General features: G+C 43.8%; 2 protein-coding genes across 5 annotated transcripts in view; one reads left to right on the top strand and one right to left on the bottom strand.

Moving 5' to 3' along the window:
- The window catches only part of GANC (glucosidase alpha, neutral C), a 93,555-nt gene extending 81,551 nt beyond the window's left edge, over nucleotides 1-12,004 (bottom strand). The window contains exons 1-3 of one of the 3 annotated variants that reach the window (XM_068253445.1): nucleotides 11,863-12,004; nucleotides 6,070-6,195; nucleotides 2,739-2,795 (exon numbers count right to left, since the gene is read on the bottom strand). In XM_068253445.1, coding sequence (XP_068109546.1) covers nucleotides 2,739-2,795; nucleotides 6,070-6,128 — 116 coding nt within the window. In that variant the 5' untranslated portion in view covers nucleotides 6,129-6,195; nucleotides 11,863-12,004. Of the gene's footprint in view, nucleotides 1-2,738; nucleotides 2,796-6,069; nucleotides 6,196-11,820 lie in introns of all 3 variants that reach the window. The other 2 variants (XM_068253446.1, XM_068253447.1) reach the window with 2 other exon arrangements.
- Nucleotides 11,949-12,925, top strand: part of TMEM87A (transmembrane protein 87A) — a 117,629-nt gene continuing 116,652 nt past the window's right edge. For both annotated transcript variants that reach the window (XM_068253449.1, XM_068253448.1), the window contains exon 1: nucleotides 11,949-12,103. In XM_068253449.1, the coding sequence (XP_068109550.1) occupies nucleotides 11,990-12,103 (114 nt within the window). In that variant the 5' untranslated portion in view covers nucleotides 11,949-11,989. The remainder of the gene's footprint in view (nucleotides 12,104-12,925) is intronic.

Raw genomic sequence — 12,925 nt, 5'->3', positions numbered from 1 at the left:
ATACAATAACATTTGTAAAGCGCTTTTCTCCCATAGGACTCAAAGCACGTAGTTGTGTCTCAGATTAATACAGGGTTGCAGGCTGGGTTGTGTTACAGAGGAGATAGTCAGGAGTTCATGAATGCCAGATTGAAGAGGTAGGTTTTCAGTTTAGACTTAAAGAGACTCCGTAACAAAAATTGCATCCTGTTTTTTATCATCCTACAAGTTCCAAAAGCTGTTCTAATGTGTTCTGGCTTACTGCAGCACTTTCTACTATAACAGTCTCTGTAATAAATCAATGGGCTTGATTCACAAAGCGGTGCAAAGTGTTTGCACGCCAGTGAAAAGCCCCTTATCACGCCTAAACTCACTTTAGGCGTGATAAGAAGAAACTCGCGCGAAGTTACCGCGCGTACGCGCGTAAGTGCGCGCGCAGGACCCGACGCTTCGCGCGAAGCTCCCATTAAACCCTATGGGACTTTGCTCACGCGCGTACGCACGGTAACTTCGCGCGAAGAGCAGGAAAAAGCGGTGATAACTCAGTGGTGAAAAGGTCATCACGCCTAAAGTCTTTTAGGCGTGATAACTGGGTTATCACCGCTTTGTGAATCGAGGCCAATGTATCTTTCCCTTGTCAGACTTGTCAGCCTGTGTCTGGAAGGCTGCCAAGTTCTTCAGTGTTGTGGTTCTGCTATGAACTCCCCCTTTCAGGCCCCTCTCTGCACACTGCCTGTGTGATATTTAGATTAGGGCAGCTTCTCTCTGCTCTCTTATCTTTTACAAGCTGGATAAATCATCCTCTGAGCTGGCTGGGCTTTCACATACTGAGGAAATTCAGACAAGGGCAAAGCTGTTTGCAAGAAGAAAAGAGCAGCCTGAAACTTCAGTGTATGAGAGATGCAGGGGGAAAGAAACACACAAATGATCTCTTGAGATTCAAAAGGAAGGGTGTATACAGCCTGCTTGTGTATGGATGTATTTTGTATGTGTGGACATACTGTACATCAACCTACTTCCTGTTTTGGTGGCCATTTTGTTTGTTTATAAACAAACTTTTTAAAACTGTTTTTAACCACTTTTAATGCGACGGGGAGCGGCGAAATTGTGACAGAGGGTAATAGGAGATGTCCCCCAACGCACTGGTATGTTTACTTTCGTGCGATTTTAACAATACAGATTCTCTTTAAATGCTTCCAGGGATGGAGCTGTCCTGATTGGGTGTGGCAGGGAGTTCCAAAGTGTAGGGGCAGCATGACTAAAGGCTCTGTCTCCAAAAGTTTTGAGGTGGACTCTGGGGGTGACCAAGGTGTTACGTCCTTTTGATCTAAGATTGGGGGGGGGGGGGGGTGATGCAGTTGCAACAAGTCCTTCAGGTATCCAGGGTCCAGATTGTGCGAGGATTTGAATGTCCTAAACAGAATTCTCTCTCTATCTATCTATCTATCTATCTATCTATCTATCTATCTATCTATCTATCTATATATATATATATATATATATAGTGTGTGTATTGTGATACAGGCTGATATTCATACCCCTTTGTAGACAGTTTAATGAAATACAATATAAAAATGTGTTAGGCTACTTACCATTAAAGTGGACCTGAACTCTTGCACAGGACAGAAGGAAAACATCGAGAAATGCACCCTGTATGTATTTAGAGAGTTTAGCCTGTGTAATTCCCCCGCATCTCTGTCTAATCACCACTGTAATTTCATCTTTTCAGCTTTGTCAGCTCGGGAGTCTCCTTTGCCAAGGCAGAGCTGCTAATCTGTAAACACATGATTTTAACAAAATGTCTGCTTCCATGAAAGCAGGAAGTAGACCTAATGCAGATTTATTGCAGGATTTGTATCAGCTGTAACAAAGAAATGTATTATGCTGTTGAGAGCAGAGAGGAAGTTCTGAATTCAGGTCCACTTTAAGCCCAGTTGCAGCCTCAAGAAACAGGACTCATTCACAGCAGGATTTACATGTAGGGGATGGTGTACTAGGAACATAATTTATATGTTGTGATAGTCGGGACAAATAATGTGAGGGTTTTTATCTATAGTAGTATTTTTTATTTTAAAATTGTAGGGGATGGAATTGGGAAAATAGTGTATTTTTCTTGTTTTTACCTATAAAATGCATAGAAAAGAAAGTAATTGCTTAAAGCAAGTATCACCCACTAAAATCCTAATTTGTGGCAAAAGAAAACAAGATAGAGATGATTTAGGTGTGATAAGCAGTGATAAAGTTATGGCCAAAAGAATGGGAGGAGCACTGACGGGTGAAAATGGCTCTTGGCGGCAAAAGGGTATAATTAAGTGGTTAATACCACTGTTTCAGCATTCTTTATGGAAGACTAGTGACCTAAGCCCGTTTGAAACGGACTCTAGGTCTGTCATCACTGCGCGCGCGCGAACCAGGGCTGTGGAGTCGGTACAAAAATCTTCCGACTCCTCAGTTTATGAAACCACGACTCCGACTCCAACTCTGACTCTGGGTACCCAAAATGGCCCCGACTCCGACTCCTTAGTCTAATACTTAACAGTGCTGTGGATTTTGTACAAAAATCATCCGACTCCAACTCCGACTCTGGGTGCCCAAAATTACTCCGACTCCACAGCCCTGGCGCGAACCCGTCCGTTGTGCGTGTGCGCCCTGTGTCCTGTCCCAACGGCTGTTAGTACTTGACATGCGCAATAGCGCAAAAGCACTGACAGATGGACAGGACACAGGGACACTTGAGGATTATTAGGTAGGATATTTACCTGTAAAATCCAATCTGGCTGTTTTCCTTGAATTTGCTTATTTCTTCAACAAGAATCCTACAAATATAAAAACATAATTTTCTTAACTTACAGTACATTTCATTCTTGTTTATCTACCTCAGGGGCAAAACTGCTTGGGTTTGCAGATCTCATGGGTGCAGTTTACAACAGTCTCAAATAGATATGGTCAATGAGATTGTAATAATTCTGACTTGCATGCAAATTTAATGCAAATCTTAAGCAGGCTTGGTCAGATGCACTTACAGCCATTTTTTACTAGAATTACAAGTTGTACTGTTTGATGTTTGCATGACATCTGTATGCAAGCCAGAATTATTAGCATCTCATTAAATATATCTAGTTTAGAGCACAGCTGCAATATGTTTATTGGTAGTTTGGCTTTTGTTTGATTTCTTAGGATTCGCAACACTTTATAGGAACCTGAATGTTAGCATTATTCAGGTGTGGAGTTCAGAGGTCAGGTGGTCTGTCACAAATACAGTATACTATGTACCAATATATTCACAATCGATTTACTGCGCTTCCTGAACCCTGTAAGATGAATTAAAAAACGCACATAGTGCAAAGTATTGTCTAAAAAAGGCTACAATTTGCACCCCGTGCTTGCACTTCTGGGGGTAGTGCCTCCACCAATTGAGGGAAACTACGTCACTCTCCCCTCGGGAATGCACTTACCAGAAGCGCATCTTGAATGTCAGCATATCACAATCATCCGGTAGTCAGCCAAGAGGGACCAGATTGTAAAAGAAACATCCAGCTTTAATGTAGCACTTGTGCGGGATAACAGCGGGTACATACGCTCCTTACCATGGATACAATGGAGCCGCACGCCACCACACTGTCTTTCCTGCTCGTAACTTCGTGACGTCAGCGCGCACACCTCCGACCTCGCCGTACGCATTTCGTCACTACGCGTGACTCATTCAGGGGCCCCGCACAAGTGCTACATTAAAGCTGGATGTTTCTTTTACAATCTGGTCCCTCTTGGCTGACTACCGGATGATTGTGATATGCTGACATTCAAGATGCGCTTCTGGTAAGTGCATTCACGAGGGGAGAGTGACGTAGTTTTCCTCAATTGGTGGAGGCACTACCCCCAGTACTGTAAGCACGGGGTGCAAATTGTAGCCTTTTTTAGACAATACTTTTTTAATTAATCTTACAGGGTTCAGGGAGTAAATCGATTGTGATTATTGGTAAAGTGAGGTGAAGTGACCTGCTGTTTTTTTCTGCGACCCCTGATTATTGAAAGGAGTAGAATCCATTGAAGCGCAGTATATTTCTCTGCTATGTGTACCAATATATTGTGTATGCCATTGTCATGTCACAGTACATGTTGGCATTCATGGTCCATCAGTGAACTGTAGCTCCCCAGTGCTGGCAGCACTCATGAAGCCCCAAACCATGACACTCCCACCACTGCTTGACTGTAGGCAAGACACACCTGTCTTTGTACTCATCTGGTAGCAGCCACACATGCTTGACACCATCTGAATTACATAAGTTTATCTAGGTCTCACCAGACCACAGGACATGGTTCCAGTAATCCATGTCCTTAGTCTGCTTGTCTTAGCCAAACTGTTTGTGGCATTTCTTGTGCGTTTCTTTAGAAAAGGTTTCCTCGTGGCATTACAGCAATGCAGACCAGTGTGATGCAATGTGTGGCGTATGATCTGAAAACTAACAGGACCCACTGCTTCAACCTCTGCTGCAATGCTACCAGTACTCATACGTCTATTTGCAAAAAAGAAAAAAAGCTCTGGATATGATGCGGGAACCATGCACTCAACTTCTTTGGTTGACTATGGTGAGGTGTGTTCTGAGCGGAACCTGTCCTGTTAAACTGCTGTATGGTCTCAGTTACCATCCTCCAGCTCAGTTTCAGGGTGTTGGAAATCTTCTTACAGCTACCTAAGCATCTTTATGTAGATCCCCAGAGAGTTATCTGCCATGAGGTACTATGTTGAACTTCCAGTGACTAGTATGAGATGGTATGAGAACGATAACACCAAATTCAACACACCTGCGACCTTGTAACACTAAGGGCTTGTTCACGCCTAGGGTGTTTTGCGGTTTTTTTTTTTTTTAAGTGCCGGCGATTTTTTAAAAAGACCTGAAATCTCTAGTGCAATGAATCCTTATAGGATAGTTCATATTAGCGTGTTTTGTCCGCTTTCCGCTCAGCAAAGTGCTGCATGCATCATTTTCGGGGAGATTTTGCTACAATGAAAGGTATAGGAAAAGCGCAAAAACGCTCACAAATAGCTTTATTCGCCGACTGCGTTCACGCTTTTACGAATAAATACATTATATTTATTCATTTCCAGGTGAAAGAGTTCACATCCTGACTGGCGTCAGGAAGTGAAAAAACGGAATCGCTGTGCAAAAGCGCTTACAAAAGCGTTTTGTACAAAATCTCAGCGGGCGGTGGAGTGCCAGAAGGGGGAAAAAACATGCAAAAAATTGAAAATCGATGGCGTTAGCGATTTCAGATGTGAAGAAAGCCTAACAAGTAACATGGCCCCTTGGAGGGAAAATGTCTTAATGGGCAGAATTTTGACATTCTTCACTTAGGGGGTGTACTGTGTACTTACCTTTGTTGCCAGTGGCTTAGACATTAGTGGCTGTGTGTACGTTTGATGGGATGGCAAATTTACACTGTTACACAAGCTTTAGACTGAATACTTTTCAATTGTATCGAAGTGTCATATCTTCAACGTTGTCCCGTGAAAAGATATAATAAAATATTTATAAATTAGCTGGTAGAACATTATATGTTGCGTGGAGCAAGAGTGTATGTGGCATTTCTCTAGACATTGCCTTCGCCATCTCACCGCACACACGAATGCTATCCAATCAGCACCACGGGCAATAAGAGTGGGGTGGGACAGGAAAGGGGTGTGCAGGACAGAAGGACATACAGACACACAGTAGACAACTTCAATAGATAAATAGATTGTTAGATACATTGTTTTTGAGGAAAGTAAAAACTTAAAATAATAATTTTAAACAGACTTAAAATCTAATTAAAATATTATCTAGAAGACTGAATAACACAACTGCCTGCATTTGCATTTTAAAATAAGAAACCTGCAAACACATCCAGATTTCTTTGAAAAAAGTCACACTGACGGCATGACAGCGACTCATTACTTTTGAACCAGCATGCATCAAGTCATTAAAGAGTTCAAAGGCCAGCATGTTAATTACACTTTAACTAAAAAAACAGCAATAAAATACACACTTTCTTGATACAGACAGCTACTATTAAAATAATATTTAGTAATATAAAAATCTGAAGTATACATACCCTTCTACAAGATCTGTTGACTCAACAGTCTGTGCAGGAGTGGATTCCTGGGCACTCATTGTTCTTTGAAGTGTCTCCTTTTCCTGGTTTTATATTGTTCTAAGTCTGCATCCCTACTTATGACACCTAGTGGACAATATTATTATAGATTGTTATAAAGTAGGAAATAACAGATTTTCCATGTCTCACTAAAATGTATGTGATGTGAGTTATTAGTGTTTCTTGTAAAAATAAATAAATAAAATACATGTATATGCATACATATACATATACAATGTACATTTGCCTCAAAGTAAAATACACTATAAATTACTTTTTTCCTATGTGTCTGTCACCTTCAACTGTGTTCTCATTCACTGATCAGTGGTCTACTACTCTGTCGCAGGGGGAGGTTGCAGACGCGTGCTTCTGTGTGCACCATGCGTTAGAATGCAAAGACGCATCTCTCCGCCCCTGTGCAGGAACTGACACCTATGGGGTGTAGATGTACCGTCCCAGACAGTATAAGTGGTTAAATGCTAATTGGCCCAAGCTTGGTAAGGGTTTTTTTTTTTTTTTTTTACTTCCTCTGGATCCACTGGGATTTGTGTGTGTTCAGGACAGTGATCCTTTCTTCTGGTTAAACTAGATGGACTAACCATGTTTCTAAAGGTGCGTACACACATGCGACTATAGTCGTTTGAAACAATCGTTCCCCGATCGTTTCAAACGACGATCGTTTAAAAAAAAGCAACCAACGATCATTAAGTCTAACGACGGAGGAGTTCGTTAAAAACGAACGATCTAGCTTGGCGGATTTTTACCAACGACGATCGTTTGCAAAAGTAGTACATCGTTGGAAACGGTCGTTCGTACTAGGCTTGACATGCGCATTTCGATATTTCTCCATGAAACTTCTCATTTTTTTGCGCAAGCGCAATAGTTGCTTTACGTGATGTAATGTTCGTTCTAACGATCAGATCGTTACACACATTTTAAAACTAACCTTACTTAGGTTGTTCTTTCATCAATTAAAAGTTTGTTCGTCGTTCTCAACGAACGATCGTTGTCGCATGTGTGTACGTAGCATAACTCTCCAACAGATCCCTCTGACATACAGGGCACCAAGATTAAACAGCTGCTGGACAGCTACGGTCTTGTTGATGCTTGGCGGGAACTCCACCCCACTGTGCGTGACTTCACCTTCTTTTCGCACGCCCATAATAGTTTTAGTCGCATTGACCACATCTTTGTCCAGCAACACTGTTTACATCTGGTCCCAGCTGCTAAAATTCATAATACCCCCTGGTCGGATCACTCTCCCATATCCATTTGCTACACACCCTCATCCCCCCCTCCCCCCCCCCCCCCGCAGAGAGTTTCGCTGGCGGCTTAATGACTCCTTGCTTTCTAGAGAAGACCTTCTAAACCACTTGAAGGATTTTTTGAATTGGGTGGAAAGTATTTACTTCCACCCCACTGCCTCGATACGATATTTCAGACAAAACTCCGAAGTGTTCCCGACTAGTAGGGGAACGAGGCAGGGATGTCCCCTGTCCCCCCTACTCTTCATCCTAGCTCTAGAACCATTTGCCAGATACCTCAGGGATAATACGGATGTCAAAGGTGTAGAAAGGGCCGGCATCAGGCACAAAATATTAATGTTTGCAGACGACACCCTCCTATTCCTCACTCAGCCCCTTATTTCTATCCCTAACGCACTTAAAAAGCATTTGACACTTTTGCTAAAATTTCAGGCCTCCGTATTAATGCTGCCAAGTCTAGAGCAATGAACATTTCCTTAGATCCAATGGGATATGAGGCCCTTAAGGAAACAAGTCCCTTCCGTTGGGTGCAAACACTCCCTTACTTGGGCATCACCTTGACGCCTTCATACTCCTCCCTCTTCTCAGCTAATTACCCACCGCTTCTAAAATCACTATCAGCTTTGACAACCAAATGGTCTACTCACCCCTTGTCCTGGCTGGGCAAAATCAACGCCATCAAAATGACATATAATAAATTCCTCCGAATATGGCAACCCTGGATAGATCTCGAGTACCCAGGTATAGACGCTGATCTATTTACAACATATTGACTCCCTCTGGACTCCCATGGACTCTATCTCTTCTTCTCCTCTTTTCTCTTTTCCTCATCTCCCTCTTTCCCACGTCCCTTCCTTTCCTCCTCTCTGGCCATGTCCTTTGGTCAGGGGGTGGGGAACATAGAGGGTGGGTGGGCGGCTAGCCCTTCCCCCCCTCAGTAAAGTCTTATCTGCGAGAATTGGTCCCTAGCACTGGTAGCAGCGGGACCTTTCAGGACCAAATTTTATGTTCTTGTTCTTTGTTAAAGGTAACAATTGTACATACCATATGCTAAGGTTTGACCTTTCTGGTACATGTTGCCACGGGCTGCCAGATTGTTCTCAAGCCAAGACCCGTTCTGACTGTATCACACATGTACAACTGTTCAATTTGTTCTTTTCTTGTTGTATTGTTATAAAATCAATAAAAATATTGATACCAAAATGACATATCTGCCAAAACTGCTGTATTACTTCCGCACTCTCCCAGTTAAAGTCCCTGACCATTATCTCCGAATATTTCAGCACAGAATTATGACTTTTATCTGGGGCCACAAGGGCCCCCGAGTACGTAAATCAACTATGTACGCCCACAAATTAGACGGTGGCCTTGGCGTCCCCCATATAAGCTCCTACTATAATGTGGCTACCATTAGTCAACTTACGCGGCTGTTCCAACTCCAGGAGACCCCTCTGTGGGTATTCCTGGAGATTCCTGATTGTGCACCTCTTCTCCCTAGCACTCTATTGTGGCTTCCCTCCAAGTTAAGAACTTCTGCCATGAGTCCCCCTTTGAGACATAACCTTCAAATATGGGACTCTGTACGATACTCGTCCAACTTACAATCCCTCCATCTGCCATTATCACCTATTACAGGGAACCCCCTCTTCCGTCCTGGCCTTGACTGTCCAGCCTCGTTTTCCTGGTGGTCGGAACATGGTTTAACTCATGTGGATAATTTTCTCACTACCAGAGGTGCCTGTTCATGGTCCGAGCTTCAGGAAAAGCACCAAATCCCCAAAACGGAATTTTTCCGCTATCTTCAATTGCGTCATCGGATCTCCACACTTATTAAAGACAGATACCTCCCGTTAAATCTAATGCCCTATGAGAACATCTGCCTCCGCCGCCCTAGTTCTCGAGGCCTAATATTCTCTATCTACGCTTTTCTAACCCGTCCTCAATGCCCTATCCAACATGCATACATGCGAAGGTGGGAATCTGATTTAGCAGAACCCAAGGACAGGGAGGATTGGCTCGACATTTGGGGGAGGGTATAAAAATGTTCCAACAACTTGCATACAATAGAATCGGCATATAAAATTTTGACCAGATGGTACTTAGTTCCAGCTAGAATAGCCAAGGTCTTTCCCTCAGCTAACCCCTTCTGTTTTAGGGGATGTAGAGTGACTGGGGACATGCTACATACCTGGTGGTCCTGCCCTCGCCTCATTAGATTTTGGAGTCGGATTTTCAAACTGTTATCCGCCATATTTCATGAAACAATCCCTAGAAACCCATGGCAAGCTTTATTGCATGCAAAAATCGACTCACTTACAGCTAAACAAAACAAACTAGCCTCTCTAGTATTTTCAGCGGCCACTATGACCATAGCCAATAATTGGAAGAAGCCGTCAGTTAATTTTGAGGAAGTTAAAGCCAGAATGAACTCTTTTATGGTCAATGAAAAACTCACAAGCATACTTCGGGATACCCATAAATCCTTCGAGAAAATATGGGAACCCTGGATCCAGCTTGAGCACCCTAACATGGAGGATACTCTAATCTTTAGGCTATGAGATGGGCCCCTCTCTCTCTTCTTCTTTCTTCTTTCTCCTTCTTCTCTTTAGCTTTACTTCTACTCCTGGCCCCTTCTAAGTCCTGAATTGCAGAGGTTTCGCTCACAACTTGAGCCAACCTCCTAAGCTTTATCCCCTACCAGCCTTCCCCCTTCCACCCGTCCCTCCTTTAGGCCAGCTCCTCCACTCACCTTTTATCATAGTATACCCCAGATAGTTGGTTTGATCCTCTGAGGTACTTTTATTTTTTCATGGACGCTGTCCCCCTCCCCCTATTGGGCCTATCGGCCCAGGCTGCCCCCTTCCCAGTTACCCTTTGTATTGTAGGTCTCCCCCCCCCCCCCCGCCTGGGGGCCACACACGATACAATAAAATGATCCAATTTTACGGCAATTCGATAAAAACGATTGGATCTCTCGAAAAAAATCGAAAGCTCTTTTTTCATTCGACTGAAAAATCCGATCGGATTTCCCGTTTTCTTCGATTTTATCTGGGATGCCAGATATTTTTCTTCAATCTTTTTAAAGATTGTATGGTGTGTGTTGGATTGTCAATTTATGAATATACACACCCTAGCAATTTTGTCAGAGTTTCCAATCATTTTCACTATAATTGGTGAAAAATTTAACACAGGTGTGTGGTACATTGGTCAGATTTCTGGAATGTTACAATCAGTCAGAAAAATTGATTGCAATTCTTAAATTGAACAAATATTTAAAAAATTGTATGGTGTGTGGCCACCTTAAGTCTGACATGACAATTTCCTTTCAGCTAAAATGAGCGTTAAAGTGTACCTGAGATCTAGGGGGAAAAAATGATACATACCTGGGGCTTCCTCCAGCCCCCTTCAGGCTCATCATTTCCTCGCTCTCCTCCCAGGCTGACTGGATCCTCTGCCAGGTGGCCTGGTAATTCAGCCAGTCGGCGCAGGAGCAGTCCAGCCTCGTGCGCTCCCCTGTTGTGCGACCGTCCCCAGGACCATTCTGCGCCTGTGCAGTAGTATGTAATAAGAGCTGTGCATGCGGCTGGTCTGCGCCAACTAGCTGATTTACCGAGTTGCGTAGCGGAGGATCCAGGGGGCCTGGGAGGATGGTGAGAGGCTGTTGAGCATGAAGGGGGCTAGAGGAAGCCCCAGGTATGTATCATTTTTTCTAGATCTTGCGCATGCAGTTTCCTCCTACTGGCTGAATTAGCGGAGGATCCAGGTGATCTGGGAGGACGGCGAGGGACCGATACCAAGGAAGCAGGCCAAGACCCTTGAAACGCATTGTCTACTGTAAATGAATAAATATATCTTTTCCATTACTAATGGTTTGTTCTTCTGAGAAGATAAGATGCTACACTTCTCATTTACATAACAACTACTAGTTATATATTATGAAGGACACTTCCACATTTGGGCGCAGCTGGTGCCACCATAGGCAATAATAGAAATTACGGCTATAGTGGCGCTCAGTGAGTAATTTGGGCACCGTCAAAAGACGGAGCACACATTACTACAAAAACACTGTAATTTGGCCGCCAGCAATAATTACATCTTTCCACCACTATCCATGGTGGCCTGCAGGGAGAATAGTAATTAAGGATTCATAGGTATGCATGCTCCACCAGTGCTTTTAGCATTAACTAAAATCGTCTGCTCAACAGTGAAGCAGCTGTCAAATACTGAAAAGTGAGAAGTTTTGTGTTAAAAATGATATTAAGGATTATCCTCTGCTGCTAATATTAACAAAATAGCATTATTTTCACTATAAGTGATATGATATGATAACTGGGACGTCTAAGCACAGAAAAAAGCATTAAAAAGTTTTCTACTCCCCTCTATTCCAAATATACTTGAAAAGAGGAAGAGGGGGCAGAGATGCAACTTTCTTTTGGAAACTACATACACTGTTATTTTCCTGTCATCAACATGGGCGGCTGTCACTTGCCTTCAGGTGTTGTGGGCACAGAAAGGGCAGCTCAATGAGTGCCTACAATGGCTTCCTCTATCCGGGTCACATGACGATGATGTTGCAGGAAGTGACACGCTGCAGCAGCCCGGTTCCGTTGTCGGGGATGGCGGCTCAGAGGAGCCGGTGGTGGGTGATCCTGCTCATTGTTGCGGCCAGCGGTTTAGCTGTCCAGGCGGAGAACGCAGAGCCCTCCCTATGGCGGAGAACGCTGCCCCCGGTGAGTGGAGCTGCTGTTATGCATAAAGGGGAGGTGGCTCTCCTTCATGTGCTCTGGACAGCCATGAGTGCTGTCTATTATTACACAGCTGTTTGTGGATGACTATGAAAGTTCTGTTACAGTGTGGCAGGTTTTCAGGGATGCTTTGCTGTACAAACTGTGTGTATGAGAGCCTGTAGACATGAGATGCAAAGGGGACACTGGTTATATTTTATGTACTGTTTATGCATACCAAGCTACTCGAACTGACAGGTTGTAATAAGCCTGAAAAAGTGTACCAGATGGAAACCTAATGTAAAAAACACAGATACTTACCTAAGAAGAGGAAAGCCTCTGGATCCTGCAGAGGCTTCCTGCATCCTCCTGGCCCCTACTGTTGCTGCACTTGGTCCCAAAAAGGAATCCAATGAGATTGTCCGATTGGTGATCGTGCTCCTCTTCATGCACAAGCATGGCTGTACTGCGTCTCTTCGAGTATGGCCGTGCCTGTGCATTAAGCTGGTGCTGCTCGTGAACGAGCGGCTCCGTGCTGCAGGCTCAGCTGGGTGTAGTACAGCCATGCTCTTGTATGGAGAGGAGTGTGGTTGTGTTCTTCAACAGGGTTCCGGGCAGCGGTGGTGGAGGCTAAGAGGACACGGGAGGATTGGTGATCGTCTACTTTAGGGGACCCATCTAGAAATCTTATAGGGAACAGTACCCTCTTACAGCACAAAATGTTGTGATTGGCTAAATAGTGTGGGCGTAGTTTACTACAACCTATTGGAAACCAAGCAGTTGAGGCAGGGAACACACTTGACAGTTTTTGGCCTCTTGCACACTGCA

The sequence above is a fragment of the Hyperolius riggenbachi genome, chromosome 9, assembly GCF_040937935.1.
Source record: "Hyperolius riggenbachi isolate aHypRig1 chromosome 9, aHypRig1.pri, whole genome shotgun sequence".
In the NCBI taxonomy this organism is placed as follows: domain Eukaryota; kingdom Metazoa; phylum Chordata; class Amphibia; order Anura; family Hyperoliidae; genus Hyperolius; species Hyperolius riggenbachi.
This window is presented reverse-complemented; position numbering and strand designations above follow the sequence as displayed.